This window comes from Felis catus, chromosome D1 (assembly GCF_018350175.1).
Source record: "Felis catus isolate Fca126 chromosome D1, F.catus_Fca126_mat1.0, whole genome shotgun sequence".
Classification (NCBI taxonomy): Eukaryota; Metazoa; Chordata; class Mammalia; order Carnivora; family Felidae; genus Felis; species Felis catus.
In genome coordinates, this window is record NC_058377.1 from 62,749,430 (window position 1) to 62,766,683 (window position 17,254).

The 17,254-nt window shown below is 37.2% G+C and overlaps 1 protein-coding gene across 1 annotated transcript; it reads left to right on the plus strand.

Moving 5' to 3' along the window:
• Positions 1-8,241: 8,241 nt before the first annotated feature.
• Positions 8,242-10,103, plus strand: LOC101096262 (olfactory receptor 56A3-like). The gene has a single exon (XM_045038853.1). The coding sequence runs from the start codon at positions 8,283-8,285 to the stop codon at positions 9,228-9,230; it is 948 nt and encodes a 315-aa protein (XP_044894788.1). The 5' UTR covers positions 8,242-8,282; the 3' UTR covers positions 9,231-10,103.
• Positions 10,104-17,254: the final 7,151 nt, after the last annotated feature.

Sequence of the window (17,254 nt, forward strand, 5' to 3'; positions counted from 1 at the left end):
GCCAAAACGATACATTTGAACCCAACCACACCCATGATTCAAAATAAGTATAAATGAACTAAATACCCAATTAAAAGGCAGAAATAGTCAGACCAAGGAGAAAAAACAACTCATTTAAGCACTGCTCACATTAAATGCACCTCATACAAAAACAAACATGTTAAAAGTGAAAGGATGGGAAAATATACAGCACTAATAACAACACCAATCGAAAGAAAAAAGAAAGAAACAAACCAAGAAACAGACTCTGAACTATAGAAAACAAACTGATGGTTACCAGAGGGGCGGGGGGGGGGGGGGGTGGGGGGGGTGGGGGGAATGGGTGAAAGAGGTGATGGGGATTAAGAGTACATTTATCCTAAGGTGCCTGGGTGTCTCAGTCATGTAAGCAGCCCACTCTTGATTTTGGCTCAGGTCATGATCTCAGGATTCCTGAGTCTGACCCTACATCGGGCTCCACACTGACCATGGGAGCCTGTTTAGGATTGCTTTCAGTCCCTCTGTCTCTGCCCCTCCCCCACTCGTGCACTTGTGCACTTCACGCTTGCGCGCTCTCTCTCTCTCTCTCTCTCTCTCGCGCGCGCGCTCACTCCCTCTCAAAATAAATAAATAAAACAAAAAATAAAAACATAAAATAAAGATTTTAAAATTTAAAGAGTACACTTATCAAAATGAGCACTGAGCAATGTGTAAAATTGCTGAATCACTGTATGTACACCTGACGCTAATACAACACCGTATGTTAACAATACTGGAATTAAAACTAAAAATTAAAAAAAGAAAGAAAACTGGAATGAATATTGTAATACCAGAAAAGATGAGTTTCAAAGCCAAACACAACAGCAGAATATACAATATTTCAAACACACTGAACATTTACCAAAATAGGTCATATTCTGGGCCATCATACGAATTCCAGTACACGTAAAAGAATTCATGCAGCATATATTTTCTGACGATAGTGGAATGAAATTAGATATCAATATGAAGTGATCTCTAAAATAAGACCAAAATATTTGAAAACTCAAAAAGACACTTCTAAATAATCCACGAGAGAAAGAAATCCAAATAAAGAGGCAAAAGAATTTTGAACTAAAAAATAATTAAACTACAACGTGTGAAATTTTTAAAATGCCACTAATGCAATAACGCTGACCCTTGAACACTGTCAGGGTTAGAGGTGTCCATCCTCCACACAGTAAAACATTCAGGTATAAATTCTGACTCTCCAAAAACTTATCAACTAATATTAACTAATATCAACTAATATTATCAACTAATAGCCTATTGTGACTGGAAGACTTGCCAATAACCTAATCAATCAACCAACTCACATTTTGTATGTTATGTATAATATACTCTATTCTTACAATAAACTGAGCTAGAGAAAAGAAAATGTTAACAAAATAAAAAAAGAGAGAAAATACATTTATAGTGTTATATTTCATCAACTGGAAAAAAAATCCCCATAAAGGACGTCCCCACACTTCAAATCCATTTGTTTATGAGTCAATTCTACTGGACACACATATGTAGCATGAAATTCTTATTTTTGAAACACTACACCTGCAAACAATGACCAAATTCAACCACTAAAAACAACAACATAAAGAAGAATAAATTTAACCCAAAATAAGGAAAAGAAATGAACAATATAACAGGATCAATGAAATAGAAAAAAGAATATAATAGTAAAAGTTATCAAACCAAAATATCCTACTTTGAGAGCAGTGATAAAATGTCCCCAGAGACTTAATGAAAGATACTGGAAATATGAAGTTGGATATTCAGTTATAAGAAAAAAACTAATTGTTTTAAAAAATAAAGCAGTTGCTATAAAGCAGTCAGGGGATGAGCTGAATAGCAGAATAAATAAAGCTGAGTGCATGTTAATGAGTTGGATCAGACCAAGGACATTTGTAGTCCTGTTACATAAAGTTCAGAAGACACAGAAAGAAGAAGAAAATGGCTGGGAGATGATATGAGGGCATGTCACAATATAATTTGGTCTAATAAGAGTCGCATGAGGAGATAAATAAATACAACAGGAACATACTTAAAGAAAGTGACACGAATAACTGCTCAAAACTTTTTAAAATGTAAGACTGAAGTTGAAAGTATTGTAAAGAAACAAATCAGGTGTTTAAAAAAAAAACCTTCTGGATATATTATGGTATCAGAGGAAAACAGTCCATTCTAAAGTTTGAGTGAAGGTCACATACCACCTTTGGTGACGTCCTAAATGGACTCTGAGATTCTGATGTATGCTGGTGGTATTTTGGGGATTGGAAGTTGAAAATAAAAGGATGGGTTAGGGTGCCTGGGTGGCTCAGTCAGTTAAGCGCCGACTTTGGCTCAGGTCATGATCTTACAGTTATGGGTTCTAGCCCCACATCTGGCTCTGTGCTGACAGCTCAGAGCATGGATCCTGCTTTGGATTCTGTGTCTCCCTCTCTCTTCTGCCCCCCCCCCCACCTGCTTGTGCTTTGTCTCTGTATCTCAAAAATAAATAAACATTTAAAAAAATTTTTTAAGAAAAGGATGGAGTAGAAACAAAAGTCAGAAATAAAGCAATTTTAGAAAAAAACAAAAAAATTATTTTAAAAAGAAAAATTAGCATCACATATGGAGGTTTTAATACGGCCACAAATTATTTAACACTCCTCCCATACAGAAGCTGAGTCCAGTTTCCCTCCTGCTCAATCAGGGCTGGCTCCAGTGACTCACTCGTAACCAAATGAATAAGGCACAAGTGATGCTAATTATAAAACACATGTAGAAAATAATAATCTACCAAATTTTTGTAAAACCTAAAAATGTTTGGATAGATTCAAATGGGAACTCACCCAACCATAGGACAGTACATACAACAAAGCAATAGTAATACAAATAATGTGGATTGCTGTAGTAAGTGAAAACAAACGCACAATGATGGATCATATACACAGCCATGTGTGCATGAAATGTGGTATACAATAAAGCAGACTTCTCAAATTAGTGGGGAATCAAATATTCATCTCTATATAGAGTTAGAAAGTTAAAAATATACACAAGATAAAGAGATAAAGAAAGATAAAAATTAAGTTATTAGTTAACACTATAAGCAGAACTGGTACAGCACCTCCCTCAACAAAACAGAGGGTGTTCAGACCATGCACTGTAACTGCCATTGATGGACCCCACCCTGTTGGCAGTAACCCACACTTCAGGGATCATGAGAAGTCTAGGAGCCACCAGAAGAGTGGCCAGGGTAGTGCTGAGGACTCACTAACTAGCGGACTCAAAGTAGACAATATTTATAAAACAGGCGGCACAGTATTCCATATTTTCACAGTTGTTGTGAATGTATCAGTTTGTAATAACCTAATACCACTCTTACTCTCCACAATGTAAACCACAGACTTAAATACATCAATATGAAACCTAATGCACTGAGTTTTAAAAAAATAAATAAATAAAACCAAATAAAAGAAGCATCTTTGTGATCTTGTAGAATGTTCCCTAAATAAGATCCATGGAGAAACTCTATTCCTAGAAACATAGAGATTTTGCCTTGGTTAAATTGAGAGATATCCATTGAGTAATGGACTGCAGATGCTAAAATTGAAGGCTTTATAACAGACTAGAGAAGGTACTAGCAATATCTATCCATCAAGAGGCTCTAGTATTTAAAATATGCAGAGGGGAACCAAGCTGGCTCGGTCCATGCGACTCTTGATGTTGGGGTCATGTGTTTGAGCCCACATTGGCTAGAGAGATTACTTAAATAAAAATAAATAAATAAGAATAAAAACAATAAATAAAATAAAATATGCACAGAGTTTTATAAGTATGTAAGCAAAACAAAAATTAATAGAAAAATCAGGTAAAGGATGTGGACACATAAGTCACTGCCACTAATGGCTGAACAGTATATGAACAATGCTCACTTATCAGATGAAAAATAAATATAAGATACGAATTACATCCATCTAGTTTTTTTACAGAAAAGATAGTAGCATCAAATGGTGTAAGGAATGTGTAAAATAAAGAAAATTTAGGATTTCTATTGAGATATTTAAATACTTTGGAGAGAAATTTGGTAATTCCTAGTTAAATTAAATATTTTTATGTTATAACTGAAAAAATCCTCCACATCTGTCTACTTTAGGTCTATAAGAGAAGGTGTACAAGGAAATTGACAACAACATTATTTTTAGTACAACTATAGTTCACTTGGGTGTTGACTACTTCCATAAAAAGGAAAAATGCACATATTGGAAATAGAACAGCAGTCAGAAAGAATGAAGTGGGTGTACACAGAAAAGCATGGACAGATGTTTAAGATTTAGTGTTTACATCCGATCTATAACCCAATGACATTTATATAAATTCAACATCCAACCTTTTCTCCCCTAAGCATACAAGTAGCTAAATAAGCATACTTAAGATTAATTAGATGTATTTTAAGAATCCCGGAGTTTTTACTTTCTGAGGGAAAAGAGAAATAAAAGCGATATTGAGATACACAGAAGAAAGAATAAAAATAAATCAAAAGAAGGGCTTTCAAGAGACAGATGACAATGACACATCATAGGGAATATACTCAATGGTACTGTAAAAGCTCTGTATGGTGACAGATTGTAGCTACACTTGTGGTGACCATAGCATAATGGACAGGCTTGTCGAAACACATTGTTACACATCCGAAACTAGTGTAAATTTATCTGTCAACTACACTCAAATAAAAAAACTAATGAAAATAAATATATAATAAAGAAACCAATCATGTTTGCTCCAATTATGGAAGAGTATGAAAAATTCACATGAAGTTCAAAATGAAAGTTAAAAAAAGGAACAATCATGGTCCCTAATACACAGTTATACATACATCCTACTTAAATTTTTCTCACTAAAGGGGACATTTCTATTGACTTTTCTCTCTGAAAAACATACTGCATTTTCTCAGGAATATGGTTTTCAGGTTTCTCTTGCATTTTCATCATTATAATGCAATGAGAAAAGTCACGATAAGTTAGTATGAATACATTCATTAGGATGGTTTGGGGGGTACCTATCTAAAAATTGTGTTCTGGAAGCCCATGAGAACTTCTGAGTGAGCTTATTGGACCCATGGAGGGCACCGAGTGTGCACATGCAAATACTGTGAACATGGATGGATTGATGTAAGACCTCTACCCCCAGGAGACTAACTGCGTACAGAACACAGTCCATGTTGGGCTGGATTACCAGAGCTCCTTCCTTTTAGAGAGAAATAAAATCATTTGCTTCTTCTACCTGCCGACCTGTCTGTCCCAGGAGGACATTCTAGGCACAAGGAATTAGGGATGGAAAGTTCCAAGAGGGCAAAGTCTCTAAGGCTCTGGAGTTATAACTATCCACAGGTACTTCAGGAACTAACTGAAACTCCAATATCAGTGAAGCCAGACCCCTGCTCCATGGTCTGTAAGTGAGTCTGAGTAGAGGGTGCCTGAGACGCAGCTATACCAAAATTAGCCAGAGCATAGAGAAGATCTTTCTCTTTAGTCCAGATCTGTGCTCCATTCCATTCCTGAGTCAGTATTGATGAAGTAGTCTGAAAATAGGGCAGTAAACACTGCATCCAGTCTCGGGTCAGGAGGTACATGTGATAACCTGTGCTCTGAGACCTTTCCTTTTGCCCTCCTCTTGCTTCTTTGGATCTTTTCCTGGGTGATGCCAGATATGCAGAGAGTAGGAATTTCTTCATAGGAGATTAATGAGTGGAAGGGGTCAGGAAAGCATATCATTTGGAGCTCAGATTAGAAATTTTTGGGTTTTCATCTGTGAATATGAAAATTTAGGAGTTATGGGCAAAGAATCTGTCCATAAATGCTTGAATCATGACATAGGAACTAAATTTAATCTGTACAACTACAGGACTGAGGACACAGACATAGTTGAAGCGTTAGTGAGAGTCAGAAGATAGTTCCTCAGATTTCTTTTTTTTTTTTTTAATTTTTTTTCAACGTTTATTTATTTTTGGGACAGAGAGAGACAGAGTATGAACGGGGGAGGGGCCGAGAGAGAGGGAGACACAGAATCGGAAACAGGCTCCAGGCTCTGAGCCATCAGCCCAGAGCCCGACGCGGGGCTCGAACTCCCCGACCGCGAGATCGTGACCTGGCTGAAGTCGGACGCTTAACCGACTGCGCCACCCAGGTGCCCCTAGAGTTCAGCTCAATCTAAAGAGTTTCTAAAATCTATTGCTGCCACAAACAGAAAATTATGCACAGATCATAGAGGTATCTGTCACTGTTCAGATCAATGATGTCTGAAAAAGTACTTGGGAGAGATGTCTCCCAATTCTGTCTGAGTTTATGGAGTTAAGTGGTCCCTAAAAACCCTTCCCTTCTTCAAACAGAGCTTCCATAGTGCTATGCTGGGGCCTGTCCGGCAGCCTGGGAAAAAGTTTGCCCTGCAGGGTCTCTGCTTTTGTCATTGCCCTTCAACCTCACTTGGCTTCTTCATTCTGTCTCTACCTGGAACCAGTAGTTATTAGCTCTAGGTCCTCAGCCCTCATGCTTCATTGGCCAGCTCTGATTGCAATCCAAGATTGAAAGACAGGAGAAGAAAAACATACATGGTCTCAGATGCTTTACTTCTAGGGTAGGTCAATGCTTGTTGAATCAATTGTAGAATGAAGAATATGTAGAAAGAATATGTAGAAAGAATATGTAGAAAGAGAAAATTGGAGAAAGAGTCAGTAAGTAGAAAGAACAGATTAAAAAAGTCCTCCTAGGCTGTCCTCAGAAATTCTATCCTGGTGCTAGACACAATTATCCCAAAGTACTTCAGAAGAAAAAAAAGAACATACTTCTTCCTCTTTACTTCTTCATGGATACTCATGTCTGAATTGCCATTTCTTCCATGTGGCTGTACTCTCCAGAGCCCATTTCAAGACTTTTACCTCTGTGCATTCAAAGAAACCCTAGTTCGTTCCAAGAATACTCTGACACCCTTGAAGAAGGAAAACTTCTTGGAGATGGTAAGATTTGTGTCTCTCTTGCAAGGGTTAGCTGAAACAATTCTGTAGAGAGTAGAATCAGAGAATACAGTAAGCAAAGATCAAATGACTAAACCTAAATAATGAAAATGGTGTTTAGGGGAATATTTTAAATTCAGCAGCCTGATATTATACATGCTGTGGGTCACTGTGGCAAAGACTGGTCTGAGCTAGTGCTATTAGTTATGCCTCAAACCTATATGTGAATGAATCCTATGAGAAGTTTGACAGAAAGAGTTCAATGAATATAGCGTTCAAGACAGGAGAAGGACCTTAGGTCAAAACTCAAGGCTCAATGTTTTTTCCTATGGGTTTTTATCTTCAGAAATCTCCTGCACTTCCAGTATCTCCCAGCCTTTGTGGCCACTCCACCATGGCAAAGCATAGAACTACTAGACAAGAAAAAATGGATTATCATATTGAAGATATAAAGAGAAACAGAAAGGGAATAAAAGAACTTTAAAGGTAGACTTTATCACCTTCACACTATTGCAATCAGAATAATCAAATTTCATCTTGTTCCATGACTGGTATCACTCTCTCATACCTATGTGTGATTGCCTAGGCTCCTTTTAAGACTCTTTCTTCCAAAAGTTAAGAATCCTACAAATATAAACATGTATAGGAAAGGGGCAGTTATTTGGCAGGACCATACCAGCCTAATTACAATCACTTTTTAGACAAAATGAAAATTATCCTACGTTACTTTCAGGGTACCATTTTAGAATATAATTAAACTCCATTTGAAAACTCAGAATGGGGGTGCCATGGACAACTATTTGTGCCAGTCCCTATTTGTGCCAGTTTCAACTACTCACCTGCACACATTGTTATGGTTAAATTATCATATAGTAGTCTATGTGGCCATTAAAAGAAAATCAAAACCCAAAGGAAGAAACTTGTAAGAACAAATTTAGCAACTCACTGGTCACAAAGTGGTTCTAAAATAATTTTGTCTCTCTCTTTACTTTTGGCAAAGATACAACAATTCTATTAATAATCATCCTTGAAAGAATCAAGCATGTATAAGTAAACCATATTACCTCAGTTCTCTATACTGTTCACTGGTAAAATCATCCAAGTAGCAAGGCACAAAAGATAAACAGATGAATTCACATGGCTCTGGATAACCCGAGGCTTGTGCATTTCACCTAGGTGAAGCAAATTTTTCTAAATCCAGGTGTCTTGAGTCAGTATCCAATTTTTATCTTAATTTTACAGATCACTAAAAGAAATCTATAGAAATACATGACAAAATATGACAGCGCACCAAAATGGCACCGTCTCCTCTGAGGTTTCAGACTTCCTCCTGAATTGTTTTGCCCGGTCCCCTAGCTGGAAATTCTGGTTGTCCCTGCCCCTCAGCCTCCTCTTTCTTTTAGCCATGGGGGCCAATAGTGTTCTCCTGATCACCATCCGGCTGGAGGCATCTCTGCATGAGCCATTGTACTACCTGCTCAGCCTCCTCTCCCTGTTGGACATCATTGTCTGCCTCACCGTCATCCCCAAGGTGCTGGCTGTCTTTTGGTTTGACCTCAAGTCCATCGGCTTCTATGCCTGCTTCCTCCAGATGTACATCATGAACTGCTTCCTTTCCATGGAGTCCTGCACATTCATGGTCATGGCCTATGACCGCTATGTAGCCATCTGCCACCCACTGAGGTACCCATCCATCATCACTGACCAATTTGTAGTCAAGGCTGCTGTCTTTATTTTGGCCAGGAATGGCATTTTAACAGTACCTATCCCCATTCTATCATCCCGACTCCATTATTGTAGGACAAATGTCATTGAGAACTGCCTCTGCGCCAATATGTCTGTCTCCAGGCTCTCCTGCGATGATGTCACCATCAATCGCCTCTACCAGTTTGTCGTAGGATGGACCCTGCTAGGGTCTGACCTCATCCTCATCTTTGTCTCCTATACCTTCATACTGCGAGCTGTGCTGAGACTCAAGGAAGAGGGTGCTGTGGCCAAGGCCCTGAGCACATGTGGCTCCCACTTCATCCTTATCCTCTTCTTCAGCACCATCCTTCTGGTCTTCGTGCTCACTCTTGTGGTGAAGAAGAAAGTCTCCCCGGATGTGCCAGTCTTGCTCAACATCCTCCACCATGTCATTTTCTCAGCCCTCAACCCCATTGTGTATGGGGTGCGAACCCAGGAGATCAAGCAAGGAATCCAGAGATTACTGAAGAAAGTGTGGTAATAAGGACAATTGGATCTCTGCATTCCTCACATAAAATGAGTTTTGAATCAATAATGGGTGAGTGGGCTTAATCATATCTATGAATTGCAATCTCAAAATGGGTAACTTGAATATTGTGTCTTCTTTAAAAACTCAAGCTTCACTGTTAAGTTTCCCTTTTCTCACTTCTCCTTTAGGAATATCTTTTGCCCCTTTTGCCTTTTCCCATACATATTATCCTATATTGACAAAATACTGAGATTCCTTGGGGGAGGTTCCCAAATGAGAAATTTATGTTCCTGAATATACAGCTGTTATTATGTCATGCCTTTACATTCTTAAATACACAACTGTGGCTATTTGGGGGTAGAGTTGTGTAACATGTAATGGATTCTTACTTTTATTTCTACAGAAGGGATCATATTGGAGAAAAAGACATAGGAGTGAAATTTCACTCCTGAATATGGAAGGTTGCTACTTCTCTCTAACTGGGTCTGCAATTGGGTGATCATTCTAGATGAGCATTGCAAGAGGACAGGGTTTTTTTGTCCTGGATTTCTCATTTGTGCAACAATTATCAATGAGGTCGATTATAGTTAAGAGACTCTTAAATTCTCCTCCGCAATGGATTTGTGCTTTGCACATTTATCTTTTCAATCCAGAGTGTCACAGTTTAGTTCAATCTAGGGTGTGAAAAAATAGTTTAACTAATGAGTTAAAGGTTTCAAAGATTGTGTATATGATCCAGTAATAATAATTTAAATATAAAAAATAGAATATCTGAACATTTTTTTCATATTAACTGAACAATTTCTAAGAACACTTTGTGTCCTGGGAATTCTGTTAGCTATTAAGACTCAAAAATATATAGAAAAATGTGGCTTTTGGGAATTCAAAGGTTTCTTAGGAGGAATAAAAATATGAGTTCCAGGAATATATTCTCAATGGGAAAGAATGGGGAATGGGGTAATGTACCTACTGGTAGTAGGGTACCTGGAAACTTAAGAAAGCACTGGATAGAGAGTTAAAAGTCTGAATTACAAGCCTTGAACAGCTACTAAAAAAGGATGGGTTCTTGGAAACAAATGAGGCAGTCTCATTGTGTTTCATGTTACTCATCAGTTACTCCTGAGAATAGTGAACAATTGTTTTAGAAAACCCTTTCTAAATATAAGCTTTTGTGCCTCAATAGCAACCTATAAGTAAGTTTCCTTGTTTAGACCATGATAGGAAAACCTCTAAACCATCTAATGCCAAAATTGTCCCCCAAATCTAGGTCTTTCAGCCTTCACAGAAAGCACCTGGATCCATCCCTGACCACTTAAGCTTTCACTCAGCACAAGTCTGTTCATTTATTTTAGTTCTCTGCCTCACAGTGATGAATAACAAGTTGGTATTTCATTCCTCTGCTTCTGGTTATCACTATGAACTACTATTTGAAAAGTAAACATGTACTCACATAATTAAGAAGCAATGGTTAAAAGCATACAATCAACATTTTAACTGGGAATAATATTTTTATCAAAGGTAAAAAAAGAATGTCAAGATCCAATTAGGTTCATACCACAGATAACTTTTTTCTTTGTTACTTGAAAAAGAATTCCCCAATATCTCATTCTCTCACCCATTTCAACATAAGAAAAATGACTTTGTTGAAAGTGTGCATAACCAACAGAAAGGTCTTACAAATATGAAGAAATAATATGTTAAGGTAAATTGAAGCTACTATCTCTTAGGAAATATTACAAGTCTACTAGTTTAGACACTATCATATATTAACATCTGCTCATTAAGGGACCAAAAACTTTCAGGACTAATCTCTACCAGAATCACATTGCATAACAAAACCATATCTCTCCTATCAGCTTTCAAAAACTTTGAGCACTGAATGTATAAAAAGGGCTACATCAGTCTCCAAATTAGACTGATAATTAACTGATAATTAGACTGATAATTGTTTTTTTTAAAAAACAATTTTCTTTTCAACGTTTATTTATTTTTGGGACAGAGAGAGACAGAGCATGAACGGGGGAGGGGCAGAGAGAGAGGGAGACACAGAATCAGAAACAGGCTCCAGGCTCCGAGCCATCAGCCCAGAGCCTGACGCGGGGCTCGAACTCACAGACCGCGAGATCGTGACCTGGCTGAAGTTGGACGCTTAACCAACTGCGCCACCCAGGCGCCCCAAACACACACAAATTTATTCTATGAGCCAACATTGCCCTGATACCAAAACCAGATAAAGCCTCCACTAAAAAAGAAACCTATAGGCCAATATCCCTGATGAACATGTATGCAGAATTTCTCAACAAAATACTAGGAAATCAAATCTAACAATATCTTTAAAAAATCATTCCCCACTATCAAGAGTGATTTATTCCTGGTTTGGTGGTTTAATATTGGCAAATCAATCAATGTGATAGAGCACATTAATAAAAAAAAAAAGAAGAACCATATGATCATTTAAACAGAAGCAGAAAAACCATTTGACAAAGTACAATATTAACTGATGGTAAAACAAACAAACAAACAAACAAACAAAAACCTCACAACAGTAGTTTTAGAGAGAAAATACTGAAACATAATAAAGGCCATCTATAAAAAACCCACAACTAATATCATCCTCAGTGAGGAAAACCTGAGAGCTTTTCCTCTATGGTTAGGAATAAGACAGGTATATCCACTCTCACCACCATTATTTAACATAGTACTGGAAGTCATAGCTAGAGCAATCAGACAACAAAAATAAGTAAAAGGCATCCAAATCAGCAAGGAATAAATAAAAGTATTTGCAGATGACACGACACTACACATAGAAAACCTGAAAGACTCCACCAAAAAAAAAAAAAATGGCTAGAACTGATAAATGAAATCGTTAAAGTCACAGAATGCAAAATCAACATACAGAAATATAATAAAGCAACAGAAAGAGAAATTAAGAAAACAATCCCATTTACAACTGCACCAAAAGCAATAAGATAGGAATAAGCCTCCCCAAAGAGATGAAAGAACTATATTCTGAAAACTATAAAATACTCATGAAAGAAATAAAAGAGGACACAAAGAAATGGAAAAACATTCCTTGCTCATGGATTGGAAGAATAAATATTGTTAAAATGTCTATGCTTCTCAAACAACCTATACAGTTAACACAATCCTTATCAACATGCAAATATCATTGTTTATAGAGCTAGAATAAACAATCGTAAAATTTCTATGAAACCACAAAAGACCCAAATAGCCAACGCAAACTTGAAAAAGAAAATCAAAGCTGGAGGAATCACAATTTCTAACTTCAATTTATGTTACAATGCAGTAGTGATCAAAACAGTATGGTACTGACACAAAAACGGACTCAGAGAAGGCACCTGGGTGGCTCATTCAGTTAAGTGTCTAACTTCAGCTTAGGTCATGATCTCACAGTCTGTGAGTTCGAGCCCCACATGGAGCACTGTGCTGACATCTCAGAGCCTGTAGCCTGCTTCAGATTCTGTGCCTCCCTCTCTCTCTGCCCCTCCCCTGCTTGCACTCTGTCTCTCTCTCTCTCTCTCAAAAATAACAAACATTAAAAAAATGGATAGGTCACTAGAAGAGAATAGAAAACCCAGAAAAGAACCCACAAATATATAGTCAATTAAATGTAAACAAAGCAGGAAAGAATTTCTAAAGGGAAAAAGACAGTCTCTGTAACCAATGGTGCTGGGAAAACTGGACAGCAACATGCAAAAGGATGAAACTGGACCACTTTCTTTTATTTATTTTTAGTTTTTTCATGTTTACTTTTGAGAGAGAGGTGGGGAGAGGCAGAGAGAGACAGAGGAAGACACAGAATCTGAGGCAGACTCCAGGCTCCAAGCTGTCAGCACAGAGCCCAATGCTGGGCTTGAACTCCTGAACCGTGAGATCATGACCTGAGCCAAAGTTGGATGCTTAACCAATTGAGTCCCTGGACCACTTTCTTATACCTCACACAAAAATGAATTCAAAATGGATGAAAGACTTAAATGTGAGACATAAAGCCTTAAAAGCCCTAGAGGAGAATACAGGCAGTATCCTCTTTGACATTAGCCATACCAACTTCTTACTAAATGTGTCTCCTGAGAGAAGGTAAACTAAAGCAGAACAAACTATTGGGGCTACATCAAAATAAAAAGCTTCTGGATGGTGAAGGAAATAATCAATAAAACTAATAGGCAGCCTATGGAATGGGAACAAATATTCACAAATGACATATATGATAAAGGGTTAGTATCCAAAATATATGAAGAACCTATAAAACTCAACACCCTCCAAAATAAAAAATGAATTTAAAAATGGGCAGAATACATGAATAGATATTTTTCCAAAGAAGACCCCAGATGGCTAGCAGACACATGAAAAGGTCCTCAATATCACTCATCATCAGGGAAATACGAATCAAAACTACAATGAGATATCACTTCACACCAGTCAGAATGGCTAAAATCAACAGTACAAAAAACAACAGGAGCTGGTGAGGATGTGGAGAAAGGAGAATCCTCTTGCACTGTTGGTGGGAATGCAAACTGGTGCAGCCACTCTGGAAAAGAGTATGGAAGTTCTTCAAAAAGTTAAAAATAGAACTACCCTACAAGTTAGCAATTACACTACTAGGTATGTATCAAAGAATACAAAAAATACTAATTAAAAGGGATATTCTACCCCAATATTTATAGCAGCATTTTCTACAATAGCCAAATTATGGAAAGATCCCAAATGTCCAATTACTAATAAATGGATAAAGAAAATGTGCTATGTATACACAATGGAATATTACTTAGCCATACAAAATAATGAAATCTTGCTATTTGCAATGACATGATGGAGCAGAGTATCATGCTAAGTGAAACAAGTCAGTGAGAGAAAGACAAATACCATATTTCACTCACATGTGGAATTTAAAAAACAAAAAAAAATTAGGAAAGGGAAAAATAAAAGAGAGAGAGGCAACCAAGAAACAGACTCCCAACTATAGAAAACAAATTGATGGTTACCAGAGAGGAGGGGGTTGGGGCATGAGTTAAATAGTTTGTGGGGATTAAAGAGTGCACTTGTTCTGATGAGCATGGGTGATGTATGGAACTGTTGAATTACTATATTGTACATCTGAAAGTAATATTATACTGCATGTTTACTAATTAGAATTTACATTTTAAAAAAGTAAACTCAACAAAACAATACAAAAAACACACCCAGGACAGTTTACATAGAACACATAGGTCAAAAAAATAGGTGGGTAGGTTAAAACACTAAAGCATAATTAAAACGGCTTAGATAATTTTGTTTAAACTGGGGGGGAAAAATGCTTAGTAACTGGTACAGCACCTCCATCAACAAAACAGAAGCTATTCAGACCATGCCCTGTCGCTGCCACTGATGGACCCTATTCTGCTGTCAATAACGCACACTTTGTGGATCATGGGGAAGTCCAGGAGACACCATGAGAGTGCCCAGGGTAGTGTTGAGGGGCTAGGGGACTCAAAGTAGAAGATATTTACAATAATAGCAACACAGTATTTGACAGCTGCACAGTTGTGAATATAGCAGTTTGTACTAACTTAATACCACTCCTTACTCTTGGCATTATAAACCACAAACAGATTTAAATACATTGGTATGAAACATAATGCATGTTTTAAAAACGATTAAAGTAAACAAAAGCATCTTTGCGATCTTCTGGAATGTTCGCTAAATAGGATCCACAGAGAAAATCTATTTATAGAAAAACTAGAGTGTGACTTGGTGAAATTGAAAGATGTCCATTGAATACTGGGCAGCAGACAATAAAATTGAGAGCTTTATAGCAAACTAGAGGAGATACTAGTAATATCTAGCCAACAAAGGGTTCTAATATTTAAAATATGCACAGAGATTTTGTAAATATTCAAGAAAATCAAATATTAATAGAAAAATCAGGTAAAGGATATGACCACATAATTTACAGCCTGAAAACCACAAATGGCCAAACACTATATGAACAATGCTTACTTATCAGGAGAAAATCAAATTAAAAACAATAAAATAGTATGTTACATCTTTATAGGTTTTTTTTAACAAGATAGCATCAAATGCTATAAGGATTATGAAAAATAAAGGAACTTTAGGAATTTCTAGTAAGATTTTGTAAATATTTTGGAGAGAAATTTGGTAATTCCTAGTGAAATTAAATAATTTATATGCTATGACTGAACCAAAAATCCTCCACATATATCTACTTTAGGTCTATAAAGAGAAGTGTACAGGATATTGACAGCAACAATATTTTTAGTAACAATTACAGGTCACTTGGGTGTTGATTACTTACATAGAGGGAAAATGCATATAATGGGAATAGAACAGCCACCAAAAAAGATCAAGTGGATTTAAAGCAACATGGACAGATTTTTAGAAATTAGTTTTGGGTGTAAACAAAGAATAACATCACATTTATAACACAATGACATTTGTAGAAATCCAATTTCCAAAGTATTCTCCCATAAACAAACAGATAACTAATGAGTGTACTTAAGATTAATCGGAAGGACATATTTTAAGGACACTAGAGTTTTCATTCTCCTGAAGGAAAGAGAAATATGAGCAATGTTGAGATATACAGAAGAAAGAGAAGTAAAAACAGAGTAAAAGAAGACCTTTAAAGAGACTGAAGCACAGGATAAGGTATATAATGAATGGTATTCTAATAGCTCTGTATGGTGACAGATGGTAGCTACACTTGTGGTGACCATAGCATAATGGATAGACTTGTTGAAACGCTAGGTTACACACCTGAAACCTATGAAACATTTTGTGTCAACTACACTCAAATAAAAAAGATTCATGAAAATAAATAAATAAGTACTAAAGAAACTGTTCATGTTTGCTCCATATTGGAGGGGTATGAGTAATTCACATGAGGTTCAAAATGAAAGTAAGAAATGAAGGAACAGATCATGTTTCCTAATATATAGCTCTATATACATCCCAGCTGAAAAATCTTTCACTACAGCAAAAATTTCTATGGGATTTTTTTCTCTGAAAAACATAATGCATTTTCTCAGGAATATTTTTTTTTAAGTTTCTCATGGATTTTTTCCATTATAATGCAGTGATAAAAGTCATGATAAGTTAACAATCCATTCAATAACATGGTGAGGGGGTACGTATCTAACAATTACGTGCAGGAAGCCCATGAGAACTTCTGAGCGAACTTATTGGACCCATGGACGACACTGGGTGTGCATCTGCAAATAACTGTGAAAATGGATGTATGGATGTAAAACCCCTACACCCAGGAGACTAACTGCCTACAGAACACACAGTCAATGTTGGGCTGAATTACAAGAGCTCCTTGCTTTTAGAGAGGAAAAACATCATTTTCTTCTACCTGCCTGCTTGTCTGTCCCAGGAGAACATTTTAGGTACAAGGAATTAGGGATGGAAAGTTCCCAGAGGGCAAAGTCCCCGAGGTTCTGGAGTCATAACTCCACCCAGATACTTCAGGAACTAACTGGAACAGCAGTATCAGTGGAGCCAGACCCCTACTTCATCCTATGTAAGTTTGTGTAGAGGATGCCTGAAAGGTAGCTATAGCAAGATTAAGGAGAACATGGGGTGAAGGTGGGGGGATCTTTCTCTTCAATGCAGATCTGTGCTGCATTCCATTCCTGAATCACTACTGCTGAAGTAGTCTGAAAATGGGGTAGTAGAGACTGCATCCTGTCTCAGGTCAGGAGGCACCTGTGAGAACCTATGCTCTGAGACCTTCCCTTTTGCTCTTCTCTTGCCTTTTTGGATCTTTTGCTGGGTGCTGCCAGAGATGCAGAGGGGCAGGAATTTGTCTCTAGTAGATTAATGAACACAGGGAGTCAGGTAACTATATCATCTGGGACTCAGATTTGCAAACGTGGGGGTTTCATATGTGAATATGAAAATTTAGTTTAGAGCAAAGAATCTTCTGCCCACAAATGCTTGAATCATGGCATAGGAATGAAATTTAATCTCGGGGCACCTGGGTGGCTCAGTCAGTTAAGTGTCTGAATCTACGATCT